The sequence below is a fragment of the Cordyceps militaris genome (genome assembly GCF_000225605.1).
Source record: "Cordyceps militaris CM01 unplaced genomic scaffold CCM_S00001, whole genome shotgun sequence".
Classification (NCBI taxonomy): Eukaryota; Fungi; Ascomycota; class Sordariomycetes; order Hypocreales; family Cordycipitaceae; genus Cordyceps; species Cordyceps militaris.
In genome coordinates, this window is record NW_006271969.1 from 2706370 (window position 1) to 2724054 (window position 17685).

Here is a 17685-nt window from a genome sequence, read left to right on the forward strand (position 1 = left end):
GGTAGATCGCTTATTTCTTCTGGTCATCTCAGCCAGAAGCGTACTAAAAACGAATTAATGGGAAATACCTACTAGGACTATAGACTACTAGGAACGACTACATTTTGGTTTCTACTTCTCCTTGCTGATCTCAACTGCCTCTCTGATCACCCCCTACTGTTCTGATTATGGAACTGTTGCGGTGTTAGCACAAGCAAAGCAACCTCAACAATAGTAACAAAACGAAAGCATAATTGCACTTCGGATGTTTCACGCAATCGGAAATCCTACCTTTGAAGTGTGCTTGAACTTAGCAGGTGCTCTTCGAGTCTCGTCGCTTTGGGCCTTCGTCGCTGACCGTAGATAATGCTCTCCTACGACCGTGATAGACGCATAACCCAGTACCACCATGTTTATGGCGCAGATTTGCAGGACACATGGGGCTATTGGGAAGATGCTCAGGGATATCAAACTCAAACCTGGCGACTTTGCTCGGATCGTCATGGCGTGGCGACTTCTGGGGTTTCGCCTCCCACCATTCCCTTGACGGGACAGCCATGCTCATTCGGTGGGCATTGTACTTCGGGCTGGCGAAGGAAGTCATCGGTGTCATGTAAGTCTGAGAATCGGCTGTTCCGGGCTCTGGTGGCGTCAGTGGACCAAAGAAGCCGCGGGGCCTGCCGTCTGCAGTGTCCTCGTCCATCGGAGGCGTGCTCACACGCATCGCTTCCTATCCAAGGTCAGATTTACAGTCAATGAATAGAAACGTGCGTAGCATACTCCACCCGGAAATGTATTCGTCATCCATTTATTGTTGAAGTCTGCACCAGTTAGCAAACTACTGGGCGTATGTCTTGGCTAATGCACGTACAGGCAGCATTATTCGCGGCTAAATGTGGCGATGCTGGCGGAGTGTACCCGCGGAGTACTTCTCTTATGGAGCTAGAAACGCTGCTGAAAGTGGCAGTAGAATCTTTCCGATTCCAAGGTGCGCGTCCAAATATTTTCTTTGTCCTCTTTCCGCTTCCAAATTCTTCACGCAGCCAGGTTCCCGTTTTACCCAGCCCTGGGATAACTTTACCATGATGGGCGTTCTTGTCGACTGGCAGTGGCAGTGCATCCTCATACACCTCTTCGTGAAGAGAATTCTTCTTGGCCAAATTAGCAAGCCCGGACTTGAAAGTCGTCCTCTTGTATCGTACTTACGGACTTGTGCTTTTTCAGACGATGTATCGCGTGGTGCAAGAGTTTATGCCATGCAGATGCATCATGTTTATCTGACTGACCATGATCAGTTTCAATATTGGTATCAACTATAATACCAGCCGGCCTTGGTGTAGAAGCTGCAGAACCTGGCGACGGTCGCCGCGCGCGGCTGGCACGACGTGATAATGAACCTTGAACGGGTCTCTGCAACGAAAGAACATGGGCTGACTCGGTCAGATACGGACTTGACGAATGATGGAGATGGTCCTGCTTCTCTGTAGACAGAGAGGACATTGGCGAGGCGTATGAAACATCTCTTATATCCAGCTCGCTCGTCGACTTGGCGGAACGCGCGCGCCACTTCTAGAAGCGCGCACTGGATATACTACCCCTCCTCGGCAGCAATGAAGGCTGTCGCTCAGCCCAGTAGCCCTCGGGGAACTATACCTATTCGTATCCATCACGCGGTGGGCGAGGGGGGTCGACACCGAACGGAGGCGATGGTCTAGTATGCTGCATCGGGGTAGTCGCGGGCGGTGACGAAGTTGCATCTGTAGCAGCACCAACAGCACCAAACGGTTTCCATTTGGGAATGTTGTAGCTCTTGTCAATACCCGCCGGCGAAGGCGTAACAACGTTCATAAACAGGAATGGCGAGGCAGATGATAACGCTTGCATGGGAAGACTGAAATAGCTACAACGAGTCGTCAGCGTGCCCCCAATATGGAATGATCCTGCTCCAGGTTGTGACATACTTTGGCTCTCCAGACGTGCTTGCATGAGGTGACCATGGTCGATGAAGCACTGACGATGTCATGGCGGTCAATTTCTAGCAGCCTCCCAGCACCTGGTGTGTATAGTACAGGAACACCGCAATGTCGAGAGATGGTAAAAGGGTCGCTAATCACCAACCAAAGAAGGAAATATCAGGAGCGCGCGGTGACGGGCGCGTGGAAAAGAGACTTCATAGGAGAGTAGGTCGGATGTAACATTGATATTGCAGAAGCTTGCGTCGCAGACTCGGGTTGCGATGCGACTGGGGCGTTCGTTGGCAAGGCGGCAGGAACGCGCGGCGGGCGGGACTGAGCACTTGCCTTGAAAAGCACGCTGTACAAGGAAGAATATATTGAATGTGCATGACTAGTAGTATATCACGTCTAAAGAGTTTTCCAACCATCGAAATAACGCCAAAACACCCCGCAAAACATGCAATCGTGACTTTTTCTCGGCTAGTAAGGTACATCATCTAGTCGATCAGCATGGTATCGTCACCATCAAGAGCAGCGCCTTGAGGCTCCAGCGGCACGCCACGCCCTCTACCGGCTAACAGTTCTCGTCTGACTTCGGGCCCAATGGCGGAGTGTCCGTGGGTGAGGAGCAGATCCAAAAGGGCCTCGCGCTGGTCTTCGGTGATGTCGCCCTTGTAGCGCTGGGCAAATACGAGAAGACATTGATGCCAAATGACGGGCAGCTTCATTCGCAAGTCGCCAGACACACCCGCCATAGCTTCGTCATCTTGCACCGAGGCAGGGTCGACGCTGCGGAAGCGGAGGAAGTGAAAAACCAGCGCGTCGATGGCCTGGAAGGGGAGCGCATACTTCTTCTCGAGCAATGTCTTGAGGAACATGTTCGTCGCACCGCCACCCTCGCTGTTCTGGGAGGCTTCCTGGGCGGCAATGTCGCAGAGTCCCTTGATGGCCGCGGCGGAGTGGAGAACCGGGATGGAAACCCTGGCGAGGACGGCCGAGAGGATGTGCGCCTCGCGAATGGTACAGGTCCCGCTGCCGACGAGAGGGAAGAGGAAGCCTTTGAAAAATGCCGAGGGCTTGTAAAGTCCCTTCTTGAGGGCATTGAAGAGGTGGACGTTGAGCTTCTTATTTTCGTAAATGTCTTCGCGGACCTTTTCTAGGACGACCATTTCGAGAAATCGCTGGACAACGTGGGGCTTGGCCGAGACGAAGATGCGAGTCGCTTGATATGTGGCGTTGGCCGTCCATTTCTCGGGCTTGGTGATGTCGATGATGTCTTCCCAGTGGGGGATCGTGGGCAGAATTTTGAAAGGCTTAGGGAGCGGACCCGACTTGTAACGGGAGAGGATTTCACCAATTCTGGGCAGCTGATTAGCGAGCACCTAGGACACCAGTTTGGAATAACTTACTTGGTGTAGACCTCAACAACCTTGGCAGGAATCTCATAGTCGTCCGGGGGAGGTGCAACATCGCCACGCTCCTGTTGGGCTTCATGCTCAGCAATCTTTTGGAGGATGAGGTCGGCGAGATTGGTGGGCGCTTCGTCCTGTTCGTCGCCAGTGGGCCGACGATCCCAACCGTGCTTGAGCAAGTCGTCTTCCTCATCGGGCATAAATTTGCGGTATGTGTCCAGGTCGTTGGGGTCTACTTCGATTTCCTCCACCTCCTCGTCCTCGTCACCCCAGACTTCGTCCTCGTCGCCATACACCTTGGCCTCATCCTCGATGTCACCGAAGCGGGAATCGTAGCCAAAGTTGTCAATGGTGGGAGGAGCAACAGCACCAGCTCGCTCGGCATTGTCTTCTTCGGCCAGCTCGCGGCCGATACGAAGAATATTTTTGGACGCTTTCGAGTCGACAAAGGCGTCCTGGTCTTGGTCATCGTCGTTCTTGGAGCCCTTTTTCGAGGGCTTGTTCCGCAGGATACCCGTAGCGAGGATGTCGTCCTCGAGGGGGTTGTGACGGCGGGAACCGCGATTTGCGGTAGGGGTTGTCGCCTTGGGCATATTCGCGGACTATTTTGCTGCGAGATGAGCCTGTATTTTTATTCTGCGCCGAACTGCTTCTTGGTGGACTCGGTAGGCGGTGCGAGTGCGACAAAACGATGCGGCCAAAATTCTAAAATTTTGTGCCTAGCCCGGCAGTACTGCCACCCCTCTTGCCGAAATGGGCTTAGTGCGGGCCGACCGCCTTCCAGCTTGGTTGTTCTTCTGAGAACCGTGATGATTTTTAAGAAAGACTATTGAAGGCCTGGATGTAAAATATTTTTTCCGATTTTCTTGTAATTTATTTTGTGTAAATATATTTCCCCCAAAGTAGAATGCGCGTCTTTATTACCCTCACTTCCTAGCGCTTCTAGAAGTAACTGCCATGGAACAAAAGCTGCCCCACCAAAAGATCAAGATTCAATATTGGCCTCTCCAACACAGCCATCTTTCAAATTCAAAATCTTGCGTAAAATTTTTGTTTTCTCTTTCAAATTTTACAAAATGCCTAGCGAACTCGAAGAGGTATGTTTCAAATCCAACCACCATATCTCACACGCTAACCTAGCTGTAGCTCGTGGGCTTCATCACCCATCAGAACCCTCAGGTCCGGCTGGGAGCCACTGAGATCCTGGTCCCGTATTCGCTCTCAGACCCAGGCATTTTCAAGGTGGATGATATGAGACCGATCAAGAACCTCAAAGTTCTGCTGAATGATCATTTTGTATGTGCCCATTCGGGTGTAAACTGCGACCGCTACTTACAGATTTGCAGCAAGTCGCAGAGCATGCGTTAAGCTGCCTGATAAACCTCTCGGGCGATCCTGAGGTTCTAGAATGTTTAGCTTCCGACGACAAATTCTTGGATTTGGTCTTGTCATTCATTGTGGTATGTCTTGAGGCCTTGCGACTACCAATAGAAGGCGTTGTTAACAGAATGCGCAGGGCCCCAAAGAAGAGAATGCCAACCTTTTCGCCATGGTCTTGGCCAACATGACCAAATCAGACAGTCTCAAGCGCATCATGGACAAGAAACAGGAATCACCAAAAGAGCTGGGCTCCGACGACTGCATCCTCAACCAACTCATGGACCTCTTCGTCAAGGGGCAGAGCGGCTCTTACAACCCCAAGGGCGACTATGACTATCTCGCCTATGTTCTTGCCGATTTATCCAAACACGAAAAAATTCGCAAGTACTTTGTGACGGAACAGACCTACGACAAGGTTATTCCCATCACCAAGCTCAAGGTGTTTACTGAGCACGATTCGCACATTCGCCGCAGAGGTGTCGCCAGCATACTGAAGAATGTCGCTTTCGACGTTGACTCCCACATGTCTCTCATGTATGACGACGAAATCGATATTCTCCCATACATCCTGCTTCCAATTACCGGCAATGAGGAGTACGATGAAGATGAAACCATCAGCATGCTCCCCGACCTGCAGCTGCTGCCGCCGGACAAGAAGCGCGACTCTGACAACACCATTATCCAGACCCATCTCGAGACTCTTCTCCTGCTTACAACAACGCGCGCTGGACGTGAACATCTTCGCGGGGTCAATGTTTACCCCGTCGTGCGCGAAACGCACAGCCGAGTCGACGATAAGGATGTCCAGGAGGCCTGTGACAGACTTGTGCAGGTTCTCATGCGCGACGAAGAAGGCGAGGGCCAAGACCACCAGAGGAGAATAACAGAGCTAGCGGATGGCGAGGAAGAAATTACTGAAGTTTAAACAAACTCATAGAATGCATTGATATTGGGGTGGACAAAACTGGCGACCAGACACATTGACCAATTTGTGTGGCAGAGGGGCGCAGAATAAAAATTCAAGATGCCCCATTACATAGAAAAGAAAACAGACCGTCGCTTTACTCCCAAACGAATAACAATTTTAGCTCACTGTGAGCGCCGTCGACAATCATTTCTTATAACAGCATTCTTGAGCGGGCTCATCCCGGTCGCTTCATACTCGTCATTCTTCAGCGGACTCACCCTGCCAGCAGCGTCGTGGTCGGCGTTGCCCTCGCTCTCTCCCGTCGGTGAATTGTTCCGGCCTATGGGGCTGACAACATCGTCGCGCGAAAACGTACCCACGTCATCGCCGCTCTGGAAGCTGACGGAGGAGATGACGGACAGTTTACGCTGTCCCCATCGCGCAGTATCACGCGGCGAGGAAGGACTTGCATCGCTGCCGCTGAAGCTGAGGTTGCTGGGCGCGATTGGAGACTCTCCCGCGACCGACCGCAGAGAGCCAAAGGAGCTAATGTTGGCCGCGATTGGTCTGAACCCGGCTCGTCGCCACATGGCCTCTGTAGCGGTGATGTCTGCGCCGTGTAGTTCCACTGGGGAGGAGGTATCTAAAGAAAGAGAGTTAGTCAAGAACGGGGAGGGTTACGGAGATTTGTGTAGACGAACCACCAAGTTCGGCAATTTGTGTATTTTCCATTTCGTGACATTCGGGAGAGGGTGAAGCTGCGATCCGGTCGTCGTTGGCAGGTGTTGACGCCTGGGAAGGGGAGCGAGCTACTTCTGAAGCTTCGTAGGCGGAATGTGCCGATGGATCAGTTGGTTTGGGATGGTTATGGCCCTTGGCCCAGGAAAAGAGTCTCTCCGACATGGCTTCGTGCGAGGACGATGCGTCCACAGAGCCCTTGCGAGCGGCTACCCGACGGCGCCAGACACAGAATACAAGGAGACTTCCGGTGATCAAAACAAGACCAAGCACGACGCCCAGTATCGGAGCCATCCAGTTGGGTACCCCTTTGGACGGTTGCTCGGGTGCCGGGGACGGATAGTCCGGTCCAGTCTTGTTTGTGGAAGACGGATTATATGGCCAGTACGTTTTCATCTTCTTCACGTCATACGTATTGGCAAATACATTCCCCAGCGCCGGTGTCGCCCATCCTGATGGCGTGGGCGCCGTCGCCGTGGCATGTCCAGCACTGTTCCCGCCAATAACCGCCTGCACCTTGTCGTGTACGCCGTATGTGCCGAATGTGGTGGGATCGTAGTGATCCATCCACGCGCCGCTGGTCAGGTTGAGCAGAACAACAGGCCCTCCTCCCAAGCATTGTGAGTCGCTACCTCCTGTATAGCCACCAACTATCATCATCTGGTCGGGGTAGGGCAGGAAGCACTTGTGGCCGGCACGCCCATGATTTGGTATGCCATCGCTGATTTTCGTCCAGGTGAAGGAAGGTAGCGACAACACCCAAACGTCATCGGGGAAGGATCCGGACGTGTCGACCCCGTCGAAGCCACCGTAGTAGTAGATGTTGAAGCTCGATCGGTCCGCGGCAGGGGCAACAACGGCGCATCCTCGCGTTCTTGTACCAGGTCCTCCTGTGGTGGGTTGCTGATACCATGTGCTGTTCGCGACATCGTAGATATCAATTGTGCTCATAAACGCAGGACTTTCTTGCTCCTTCGATCTGTTAGTCACCTGTACACGATCTGGCAGTCTTTCTGGGACTTACACTGAGCGTTTTATTCGAGGATTTGTGGGTGGCGGAAGAAGCCCATTCGGGATACGTCGCGCCTCCAAGCACGACCAGGATACCTTGTTCTCCTACTGGGACCCATACAACTTCCGGGTTTGCTCTTGGTTTGATATGGCTAGGTAGTGTAGTATTTGTCCACTTCTCGGTCAGCTGGTTCGCCATGTCCAGGGTGATGAGCGTGTTTGAAGGGGTGGAAGCTCTGGTCTCGTTCGTCGCGGCGTTCCAAACCATAGGGCCTCGACTGGGCGCCGAAAGCCCGGAGAAATACCAGGCCTTGTTCTCCGAAGGGGCACTGGCTGCGCCACCGTAGGCGATATACCTCGTCACGTCATCGGGCAGCCGCCTGCTGTTGAAACCGGGCTTCCACAAAGGCTTGTCAGGACCGTACGCATACGCCTGGTACTCGAGCACTTCGTAGCTCGCAGGCTGATCGTAGACTTCAATCTGGTAGACTGCTCCACCATATAGGAAGAATTCGGCGTCGTTACCGAGAAGCGCACCGTCGTAGTACACGGGCGCATCACCGTTGGCGTTGCCTTTACCGCCTCGAGCCTTTGACAGACTCCCATCCAGGAGAATGCCTGTCACATTTGTGCCGGGTCCAAAGGACTTGCTCAGGTCATATGATACTATTATGCCCTGGCCGTTTCCTGTGAAAGAGAAGGAGGGTTGTATTAGTGAATGGCGCGTAGTGTGTCGTTGATCTGGACAGCTCACCTTGATTCACGACTTTGCCGAATGTGCCGTTTTCGTAGCCCGGAGTCCACCATGCAGAGCCGCCATCGATATAAATCTTATCGCGCACCAAAGCCGCTATTCGGGGATTAGCATTTATGGTTGGATGCAAATAGGTAGTGTTCGTATGTACCTCGAGGTTGGTTCCAGAAGCAGATGGTAGTATTGATCTGCCCGGCAGCCCAGTCACTAAACTGCGCATGGGCAAGGCCAAAGGGTAGAATGGATATTGCCAACAGATTGGACTTCATTTTACTCGGGCGCGGCCAGATGCTCTTCCGGCCTTTTCCGCGACCTTTTCAGCGACCGTTTCAGCGACCGGAAGTATTGGGCGACTAGCTTGGCCAGCCAACTTGGCTGAATGGCATGGGGGACCTCGACGGCGACAGTGTAAGCGCAGAAAGAGCCGCAAAGGTATATTTGGAAAGCAAAACCCAAAGCAAAGGCAAGCTAGATTGGATGATTTGGCAGCTTTGATGGGCAAGCAACAGTGTAGCTGGCAAGAATTCCAAGCACACAGCATGCGGTCTTGGAGTGACAGTCTGTCCGGGTTGACAAGGCTGCCAACGTGTCTCATACGGTAGCCTACTTTTGCAAATACGATTTGCTAAGCCCATGCATGGCGCCCATGGTCGGTCGCCCATGTTGATTCTGCAGCGAGTCTCGGCTGGATGTGGCGTTGAGCAAACAACGAGCTGGACGGGGCCATGTTCAGACCTGCATAGGCCACCCTGGCGCCCGCAGCAGACTCGAGCACCGCGAAGATGGGGAGCTTAGCAGTCGTCTACCTGGGCATTGCTTTATTTCTAGAATAACTGCAAATTAATAGTTAATTAATTTGTACCACAAACGCTTCTCCGCGCTGCACGTGTGTGTTTGCTTGGGGTAGTTATATATTGCAGCTCAATTATGGTGTCATGGTCTTGGTCCCCGGGCAGGCAATGAAGGGCCCTGGGGAACTCGAGACATACTTGCAACGTTGCATTCGCATGATTTAAGCCGTCATGTTTGGAAACTCTTTTATCAATTAATAACTTGCGCGATGGGCTCTCCTCGAAGCCGCAATATTCTCGTCATGATAAGTGGTGGCACAGCGCCTAACGCGGGTTGTTATTTATAATGTAGTGATTATCTTCGACTTGACCTGCCTGCCTGCCTGCAGAGCGGGGTAAGGCTTACAGTGGCAGTGCTTCTGTACAAATTACTTTTCGCAAATACTCGGCCACGAGCCGGTAGCAAGTGGACAGTATGTCTCTGACTTGTCGTCAACAAGGAGCAATCAGGTATTTTCATACTACCTTGCTAACGCGACTTCGGAGTTTCCTTCCGCTACTAGTGTAGATTTAGACGCTAGAACAGACGCTATGTGCTGCTGTAGTACTCCGTAGAGGTAGGTACCTACCTCTAACCTGTAGGGTACCTCGTAGCACAGTACCCGGCAACAGCTTCCTCAATCATTCAAACCAAGGACACATCTCCAATGCTTCGAATCGGAAATCCGAAAACTATCGCTTGACTGGAAAAAGCGACAAAGCGAACCTTTATCGCAGAGGTAGAAGACGGGAATACCAAGGATGGACTACCACGTCGGGTAGATGCAGACGGGCAATCGTGGCTGCCAGTCGCTAACCTGGAGATTCCGGAGAACAACCTTGGCGAGTACTTTCCGACATGGAGGACCAGGAACCCTTTCTAGAGGAAGCTAGGTCGATTGACGGAGGCTTTCTGTGTATTATTTTCGTCATGTCAGACGTTCGTGCTGGATAGCGAGCAAAGGCCGCTGGCGCTGCTCAGGTTTACCTGGACGATATTGCCATTGATAAGAATAGCTTACTACAAATTAGCCCCCTGGCAGATATTTCAAAAGTCTAATTTGTAGGCTTTAACAATGTGGAATGGCCGAGTGTTCCGGTTGTCACTGTAATAAGGCTCGAGCTAACTATGTCTGACAGCCAGTAACTATCCGTGCAGCTGGGATCGCCCGGGCCGGCCAACAAACCAAGACATTGGGAGAATAGTTGCTAAAAATAAAGATCGACATTCTAACTACTAAACCTTGTCCTGTTTCAACAAGATTAACCACCCCCAAATATCTAGTATTCTTCGAGAATCGTCACGTGGAAACCCTTTAGCATCGGCCAAAGCTTTGCGCACCAGCCAGACGCAGGCGCCATCATCTCCAGCCCCGAGCGGAACTCGGCTCGAAAAATATCCGACCTGCACAACACCAGACTGATCAACCGAAAACCCACGCAATTGGCTAGGTATGCAAGCATGGGCTCCAAGACTTTGGAAGATGAGGATCCCGGAAGGCAAGGTACGCTATATTTATGAGACATCGCCCATTGCATCTTTCCCAGTAACTAGTTACTTGCTGACCTCGTCAAGACCCCCCGCCTTTCCATGGATCCAACGCCTCTGGCGGTGAGCCCCGAGGCAACCACATCTCTCGCGATGGTGACGGATGCCTGGGAAGTGACGGAGGCGAGGATGGCGGCGATGAGGATGACGAGGCAGGAACCGCCGCTGCCGCCGCCCCGCTAACCCCTACTGCCGCCTCGGACAACAAGAACAAGAAGAAACGCAAGCGGCCCAAGAAGAAGAACAAGTCCGCCGCCTCCAAGCAGTCCTGGCCGCCTCGTATCCCGCTAGACGAACTGGTTCCATCTGGACATTTCCAGCCGGGCCAGCTCGTCAAGTACGATGCGCCTACAGGTACGACGCTGCGAGTCCAAGCCGAGGAGCTGCGCCGGGAAGAGCGGCCCAACTTGGAAGATGCCGCGTTTCTCAGCAACTATCGCAAGTCGGCAGAGATCCACCGTCAAGTCAGGCACTGGGTGCAAGAAACGGTCAAGCCGGGCCACGCGCTGACCGAGATCGCCGTTGGCATCGAAGACGCTGTCAGGGCACTTTTGGGAAACCAGGGTCTGGAGCCTGGCGCTTCTCTTCAGTCTGGTCTGGGATTCCCGACTGGTCTCTCGCTAAACAACTGTGTTGCTCACTTTACCCCCAATCCTGGGCAAAAAGACACAGTTCTTCAGTACGACGATGTTATCAAGGTTGACTTTGGCGTGCACATCAACGGCTGGATCGTTGACAGCGCCTTTACCATGGCATTTAATCCGACCTACGATAATCTCTTGGCCGCCGTCAAGGACGCCACGAACACCAGCATCCAGGTAAAGTAGCGCTCGTCTGAGACCAAAGGCATGATGCACTTCTGACACGTGCATCTGTAGACTGCAGGTATAGACGTGCGCATTTGTGACGTCAGCGCTGCCATTCAGGAGACCATGGAGAGCTACGAAGTCGAGATTCGTGGCAAAGTCTACCCTGTGAAACCGGTTCGAAATCTTTGCGGACATGACATCAAGCACTACCACATTCACGGCGAAAAGACGATCCCGTTCACCAAGCACTCGGATGAGACCAAGATGGAAGAGGGTGAGGTCTTTGCCATCGAAACGTTTGGATCAACTGGCCGTGGCTACACCCGAGAAGAGGTGCGCGCCACTTACTTATTGGTTGCCTCGCCGCTAACCATGTGTGCAGGGTGGCATTTACGGGTATGGGTTGAATGAGGACGCTCCGTCGCGCGTTAACCTTCCTATTACCTCTGCCAACCGTGTGTTGAGGACAGTCAAGGAGAACTTCGGTACACTTGTCTTTGCGCGGCGATACATGGACCGCCTTGGGGTCGATCGCTACGTCGCTGGAGTATGGTCCACTCTCAAAAGAACGAGACCCAATTTCGACATGCTAACTGTCACAGCTGAACTGCCTAGTAGCAAATGGCATATTGGACGCATATGCTCCACTAGTCGACATTGCAGGATCTTACTCAGCCCAATTCGAGCATGTGAGTGCCTAACCAGAGCCTTCTTTGCTACTATGTATGTATCAAGCGCAAGGTGCTAATCAGGCACAGACGATTTTGCTTCGGGAATCGTACAAGGAGGTTATTAGTCGTGGGGACGACTACTAGGCCTCCCTGGCCGCCATGCCATCAGGCTGTCACTGAGAAACCTTGAAGGAGGCTGTGACTATTGTGACTGACTGACAACCCTTGCACCAGGCTGTCACTGGATCCCAAGACCTACTAGTTAGTTAGAGGCCAACCGGTCGCAACACCGAAGGCGTACAGACTTCAACGTTCTCAACGCACAAGCGCGGTGCCAACACCGCACTGGAACTTCAACACCCAACATGACTTTGATAAAAGCAACCAACCAAGGTCTTCAACACCATGGCTTGGCAAGGCACTAGACCTCGTCGTCAATTGAAACAAGCGCCAGTCGCCTTACTGGACCGGACTCGTCTCCGCACGCACGTCTTGTTATTGATCTACATTGGTAGTATTCTCAATCAGATACGTAAGGCTCTGCAGCAAGTGGCTTGAGAAATCAGGCTTAGACAACGCCACCACGGCCACTGAGTGGCCGACGCGGCCCGAGATGCGGGCTGTTGTTTGCTGACCGTGCGCCACACCTGAGACTTTTTGTGCTTGTGCAACGCTGTTTTGTGTCACTCTGTCTTGTTTGTCAAGTACTCGAGTTGAGGATATGAAATACTCGTCCATGCCCATGTGGCGAGACAAAGCCTAGTTTCTCCCAACTGACTTGTTGCAGCAGGACTCGGGATCAAGTTGTCTTATTTCCCAGAGCGAGAATAGGCTCTGGAACTTTTGTCCGGATTGACAGCCTGATCTGAAGCTGTTGGATGGGTCCCCCGCATCTCAGCCCGAATATATTGCAGCCCGTATCGGTACGCCAAAAGCCCCCCGTCCACACCGAATAGCTGCGCCTTGTTAGCCGACAGCACAACCAACCTTGGCGTGCATAACTTGTTCCACCTAAGCCACCAATTTGTCGATGGTCGGTTAGATTTGCGACCAACTCAGCATTTGAATTTCAAAAAAACGACGTGTGCTTGCGGGCGCGCCTGTCATATCGGTCGGCCATGGCACCACCGCAGGGCCACCCTGGTGCAGAAACCCGGGCCGCCTGCAGGCATGGCACGCCTGCGGCCGGGGCACGTCGTGGAAGGCGTCCAAAGTAATCACAGCGGCATGGGTTCATTTTCGCCACCTATTTCCTCTGTTTAGTCTTATTAAATGACTCTTTGTAATTACGGCTGGTGCCACGCGGCAGCGCGGCACGCGCCATTTCTGACAGCCTGGGGGCTGCTTTTCTTCCAACGTTGGTTCCGATGTAATTTTATCCGACGTTGGTTCCGGGCGTAATTTCATGTGAAAAAAGATACAAAACCAGCCGAGTCCGTTGCACGGTCTGATCGAGTTACACCTTGATCCTCTAGCTGCTGTAGCCACCCGCATTGGCCCAACCATCAGTTCGCTTCCCAGACAAGCTTCCGAACCATGATGAAGACGTTTCTTGCGCTCGCGACAGCCTGTGTCGCCGGGTTGGTGTCTGCCAATATCGACCTCGTTCCGAGGAATGTCATGACGGAAGCCCGTGTGAGCTACCGGAAGCCGTGTGACGCGTGTTGCGAACACACGAATTGGGAGTCGACAATCAAGGAAACATACTAGTACGTGCAGACAATAGTCGTGGTTTTTTTTTGATATAGCGCCTTGCTAACTTGATCACAGTTCTACCATAACAGAAACGCAGACTGTGCGCCAGTGATGAATGCCTATGAACTCGAAGCTTGACTAACATCAGCTACAGGTGCACGATACCCAGGTTCAGCACACCACCGACTTTGTGACACAAACTGTCGTGTCTACGTTCACCACCGTCCGTCATGCGAATCCTTTCCAGTCTGTCTGTGTCTTGCTAACTGTCCTTGTCAGTCCTATCCCGTCACCGTCACCAAACTAGTCAAGTATGTCGTGTTCCGCACGCTCTCCACCTCTTGTCCTCCATCGCGAACCCAAGCTAACCAGCGGATAGCTGCACCAAGAAGCCGGCACCGGCAGGCGCGAAGCTGCTCGAGGTGTCCGTTGCCGTGGGCAAACGCACTGACTCGTACAAGACACCGGCGCCCGAGTGCGACACTGTCACGACCACGGAATGGAGAACCGACACGTCCACAAAAACGGTTATTGTGCCCACCGTCGTGCCCACGACGCTGGTCGACTATACGACGGTGACACGGACGGTGAACCAGTCTGTTACAAAGTGGGTGACAACGACCTTAACGGCGACCGTCACGCGTACATCTCGGTACCCCGTCACCACGACTGTTGACCACAGCGTGACGCTGACGACCGTGGCGACCACGACGGCGACAATTACTACGACATTTACCACCAGCTACCCCGTCATCTCGACATTCACCACCAGCTACCCCGTTTCAACAATCACCCTGAGCAATCCCGGCTCGACAGTCACCGTCAGCAATCCCGGCTCAACAATCACCGCCGCCTGCCCCGTCCCGACAATTACCGTTACCAAACCCGTCTCGACCATTACTGTCAGCAATCCCGTCTCGACCATCACTGTTAGCAACCCTGCTTCGACAGTCACTCTTAGCAACCCTGCTTCGACAGTCACTCTTAGCAACCCTGCTTCGACAGTCACTCTTAGCAACCCTGCTTCGACAGTCACTCTTAGCAACCCTGCCTCGACAGTCACTCTTAGCAACCCTGCCTCGACAGTCACTCTTAGCAACCCTGCCTCGACCATCACCAGCAGCTACCCCGTCATCTCGACCATCACCAGTAGCTACCCTGTCATCACGACAATCACCAGTAGCTACCCTACGCCAAGCCCATATCCCAAGTACAAGATCTGCAGTGTGCCGAGCGGACGCCACGTCCCGCTCGATCCCAACTCGGACCTGACCTTTGGCTGCAAGCCCGGCACCGTCTGCTCGCCGCCCAAGCCCGCCGGCTGCGACGTGCTCGAACTCCCGCCGACGGACGACTACGTGTGCCGCCCGGAGGAATGCCTCCCCTCGCCGCCCCTGGTGCGCCGTGCCGTGCCAGACGACGGCCAGTACCACTACCGCCCGTATATCGGCTACTTTAACCTCGACCCAGAGAAGTTCGGCGTGTCCCGCGAGGTGTTGAAACGCCGTGCCGGGAACGATGAAGGGAAGGGCACCCCGGCTGGGGGAAACACCACACAGAGTGGGAACCAACTTGGGGCTGTACCTAGAGCGTCTGAATGTCTTGATGAGTGCAATAACGTCTCGGTTAATGTACTTTCTCAAGGAAAGATAGAACCGATCTGCCGGGCCGACTCGGCGTTTAAGATCGGCTTGAAAAATTGCCAGGACTGCGTCACGGCGTCCGTCAACGCCAGCATCACGTTAGAATACGTCACTATGCAGTTTCAGCAGTATGACAACTATTGCAAGGGCAGTCGCTCTGAGCCGGTAAAGACCACCTCGAGCGCCGTCTCCTCCATGCCGGAGCATGCCATCCCGCCCCGCCCAGACTCTCAGCTCTCGTCTGTGCCCCCGCGCCAGACGACGGCGCAGCAGAGCGCGAGCCCGGGAACCCCTGAGGCGCCTTCGAGCGCGGTGACAACGGCGACACGCTCGGCGGCGGCGGGGCCTGTACCAATCCAGTCTCCGGCTGCAACAGCACCGAGCCAGTCTCCGGCTGCAACAGCATCGAGCCAGTCTCCGGCCACAGCGGGACCAAGCCAGTCGGCAGCTACAGCAGGACCAAGCCCGTCCTCAGCGGCAAAGGAATCAAGCCAGTCCTTGGCTATAACGGGGCCGAGCCAGTCTACGGGCAGCGCAACACCCTCGTCGGCGACGGCGGCCGCAACAAAAAGCTCGCCCGCGAGTGGCGGTAGCTCCGAGTTGGTGAGCACGAAAAGTGCTGTGCATTCGAGTTCTGTCGCCACCGTCTCACCCTCGGTGGTTCGGAGCCCGAATGCCACGGCCCCCGTCGTTGTCAATGGTGCCATTGCCGGTTTCGACCTAGGCGGCGCCGCGAAAGCATTGGCCGCGGCCATGGTTGCCTTGCTTATCTAACGGTAAACCGTATTACGAGATTGGAATATATGGCTAATGAGGAGGAACCCCCTTTTAATGGATCTTCATAGTAGTGTTGGATGCCGTGGCCTGGCAGTGCCTGTACATGATAATGAGTTAATAGTCAAATTAGACGTAGCTTGAATAACGATTTGCGATTTTGCTTCTTCGGAACGACGGTTGATTTTCACGCGTGATACAGAGGTCTACATGGCACATTGTGCGAAACAGTCACGTTTACAAGTGGTAAGGTGAAGCGAACAGAGAATCCAATCTTATTAAAGCGGCCGTTTTTCCTCAGATGAATGCAGTACATAAAGGAGCGCAGGCAGTATCAAACAAATCTCCCGACAAAAAGATGAGTGACTAAAAGTACATTGTGTAAAAGGAAACCCCATTTCCATCAGCAAGAATAACTCATTAAGAATGTTGTCATATTTTTCCGCACATTTTCGTTGGATTTTTTTTTTTCTCGTCGTTAAAAGAACGTCGCATCCCGTACTCGCAGATGAAAAAAAGGTCGTCAAAGGGTTGCCGAAACGCCGAAAAGATGTAGAAACATCAAGGCTTTCTTTCGCTGTGTTTCGTGTGGAGAAAAGGTTCCGTCCACGTAAGAAGGGGGGGGGGGCTGTCTTTGGGAAAAATGAATACTTGAGAGAAGTATATCAGGCCCGCGAGATTTGGGCGTTCATTTTTGTTGGCTGTATGCGCTGGGGGGAGAGCAAAGCGTGTCAGACAATGAGGTTGGAAAAGTGAGCCGCCAAAGCATTGCGATGTAGTAGAAATGACGCCGCTTTGTGTGGTGTAGAAATTCAAAAGAAAAGAAAAGCAAACGAAGCAAGACTTTGTTTTTAAAAAAAGAATCGGGTTTATCGTTTTTTTTTTGTATTCCTTTGTAAAGCGTTGTGTGTTTTGGTGATGCAGAGAGTGAGTGTGGTGGGTGGAAAGGTGGGTAGGAAAGAGGAAGAGCAAAGGTCAACAAGACTGCAAGCTGAACCAAACCGAACCCCTTTTTTTTGTGTTTTTTTGTGTGTTTTTTGTTTTCGTTGTTGGAATGAAATCGAAGTCGAAATGCAGAGGGGAAGAAGCAAGAGTTCTTTTTCAAAGAGTAAAAGAAAAATGACACGAGGCTGAAAGCAAAACCTGGTCTATTCAGTAAGGTCCACGACACCCAGCTTTCCCCATCATCCAAAAGAATGAGAGTCCAGACTGGGGCGCTTCTCCTTGTTGAAGAAGAAGAGAAGAAAAAAAAAAAAGAGAAATGAAGCGGGTGAGGCGCCTTCCCGCGAATTATATACTTTTTTTTCGAACAGTTTGTCTAAAATAGCTAGAGAGAGCCCAGGTCAGGCGTCTATCATCATCAAGAAAGGGCGTTTCGTCGAGAGCAAACCCCGCTTCCTACTCCCCCACCCCCCTCATCACATCGCATCACCAGGAGGACTCGGACGACAAAAAAAAAAAAACGATGAGACCCGTCACTAGTCCGGGTGGTGACAAGGGTAGGGGGACTTCAATATATCGGCAACTGCAGCAGGCGACGTCGTGGCCAAAGGCAACCCGCAACTGCCGAGCTGGCAT

At 52.8% G+C, this 17685-nt stretch overlaps 6 protein-coding genes across 6 annotated transcripts; 2 read left to right on the forward strand and 4 right to left on the reverse strand.

Annotated features, from left to right (window-relative positions):
• Nucleotides 1-289: 289 nt before the first annotated feature.
• Nucleotides 290-2002, reverse strand: CCM_00866 (RNA polymerase II accessory factor, Cdc73; the record flags this gene model as incomplete). Its single annotated transcript, XM_006666025.1, has 7 exons — nucleotides 290-709; nucleotides 760-800; nucleotides 851-1169; nucleotides 1302-1376; nucleotides 1427-1561; nucleotides 1753-1870; nucleotides 1941-2002. 7 exons carry the CDS (start codon nucleotides 2000-2002, stop codon nucleotides 290-292), a joined length of 1170 nt encoding a protein of 389 aa, XP_006666088.1.
• Nucleotides 2003-2431: 429 nt separating this feature from the next.
• CCM_00867 (bystin) lies at nucleotides 2432-3939 on the reverse strand (the record flags this gene model as incomplete). Its single annotated transcript, XM_006666026.1, has 2 exons — nucleotides 2432-3293; nucleotides 3344-3939. 2 exons carry the CDS (start codon nucleotides 3937-3939, stop codon nucleotides 2432-2434), a joined length of 1458 nt encoding a protein of 485 aa, XP_006666089.1.
• A 483-nt stretch (nucleotides 3940-4422) lies between these two features.
• Nucleotides 4423-5651, forward strand: CCM_00868 (DNA-binding protein HGH1, putative; the record flags this gene model as incomplete). The annotated part of the gene is made up of 4 exons (XM_006666027.1): nucleotides 4423-4443; nucleotides 4493-4642; nucleotides 4693-4806; nucleotides 4854-5651. The coding sequence occupies 4 exons, from the start codon at nucleotides 4423-4425 to the stop codon at nucleotides 5649-5651; spliced, it is 1083 nt and encodes a 360-aa protein (XP_006666090.1).
• Nucleotides 5652-5815: 164 nt separating this feature from the next.
• CCM_00869 (Galactose oxidase/kelch, beta-propeller) lies at nucleotides 5816-8405 on the reverse strand (the record flags this gene model as incomplete). Its single annotated transcript, XM_006666028.1, has 5 exons — nucleotides 5816-6261; nucleotides 6335-7361; nucleotides 7396-8069; nucleotides 8137-8232; nucleotides 8288-8405. The coding sequence occupies 5 exons, from the start codon at nucleotides 8403-8405 to the stop codon at nucleotides 5816-5818; spliced, it is 2361 nt and encodes a 786-aa protein (XP_006666091.1).
• A 2023-nt stretch (nucleotides 8406-10428) lies between these two features.
• CCM_00870 (methionine aminopeptidase, type II, putative) lies at nucleotides 10429-12139 on the forward strand (the record flags this gene model as incomplete). Its single annotated transcript, XM_006666029.1, has 6 exons — nucleotides 10429-10471; nucleotides 10543-11333; nucleotides 11394-11657; nucleotides 11707-11871; nucleotides 11927-12013; nucleotides 12077-12139. 6 exons carry the CDS (start codon nucleotides 10429-10431, stop codon nucleotides 12137-12139), a joined length of 1413 nt encoding a protein of 470 aa, XP_006666092.1.
• A 4529-nt stretch (nucleotides 12140-16668) lies between these two features.
• Nucleotides 16669-17685, reverse strand: CCM_00871 (uncharacterized protein; the record flags this gene model as incomplete). The annotated part of the gene is made up of 3 exons (XM_006666030.1): nucleotides 16669-16817; nucleotides 17110-17316; nucleotides 17634-17685. 3 exons carry the CDS (start codon nucleotides 17683-17685, stop codon nucleotides 16669-16671), a joined length of 408 nt encoding a protein of 135 aa, XP_006666093.1.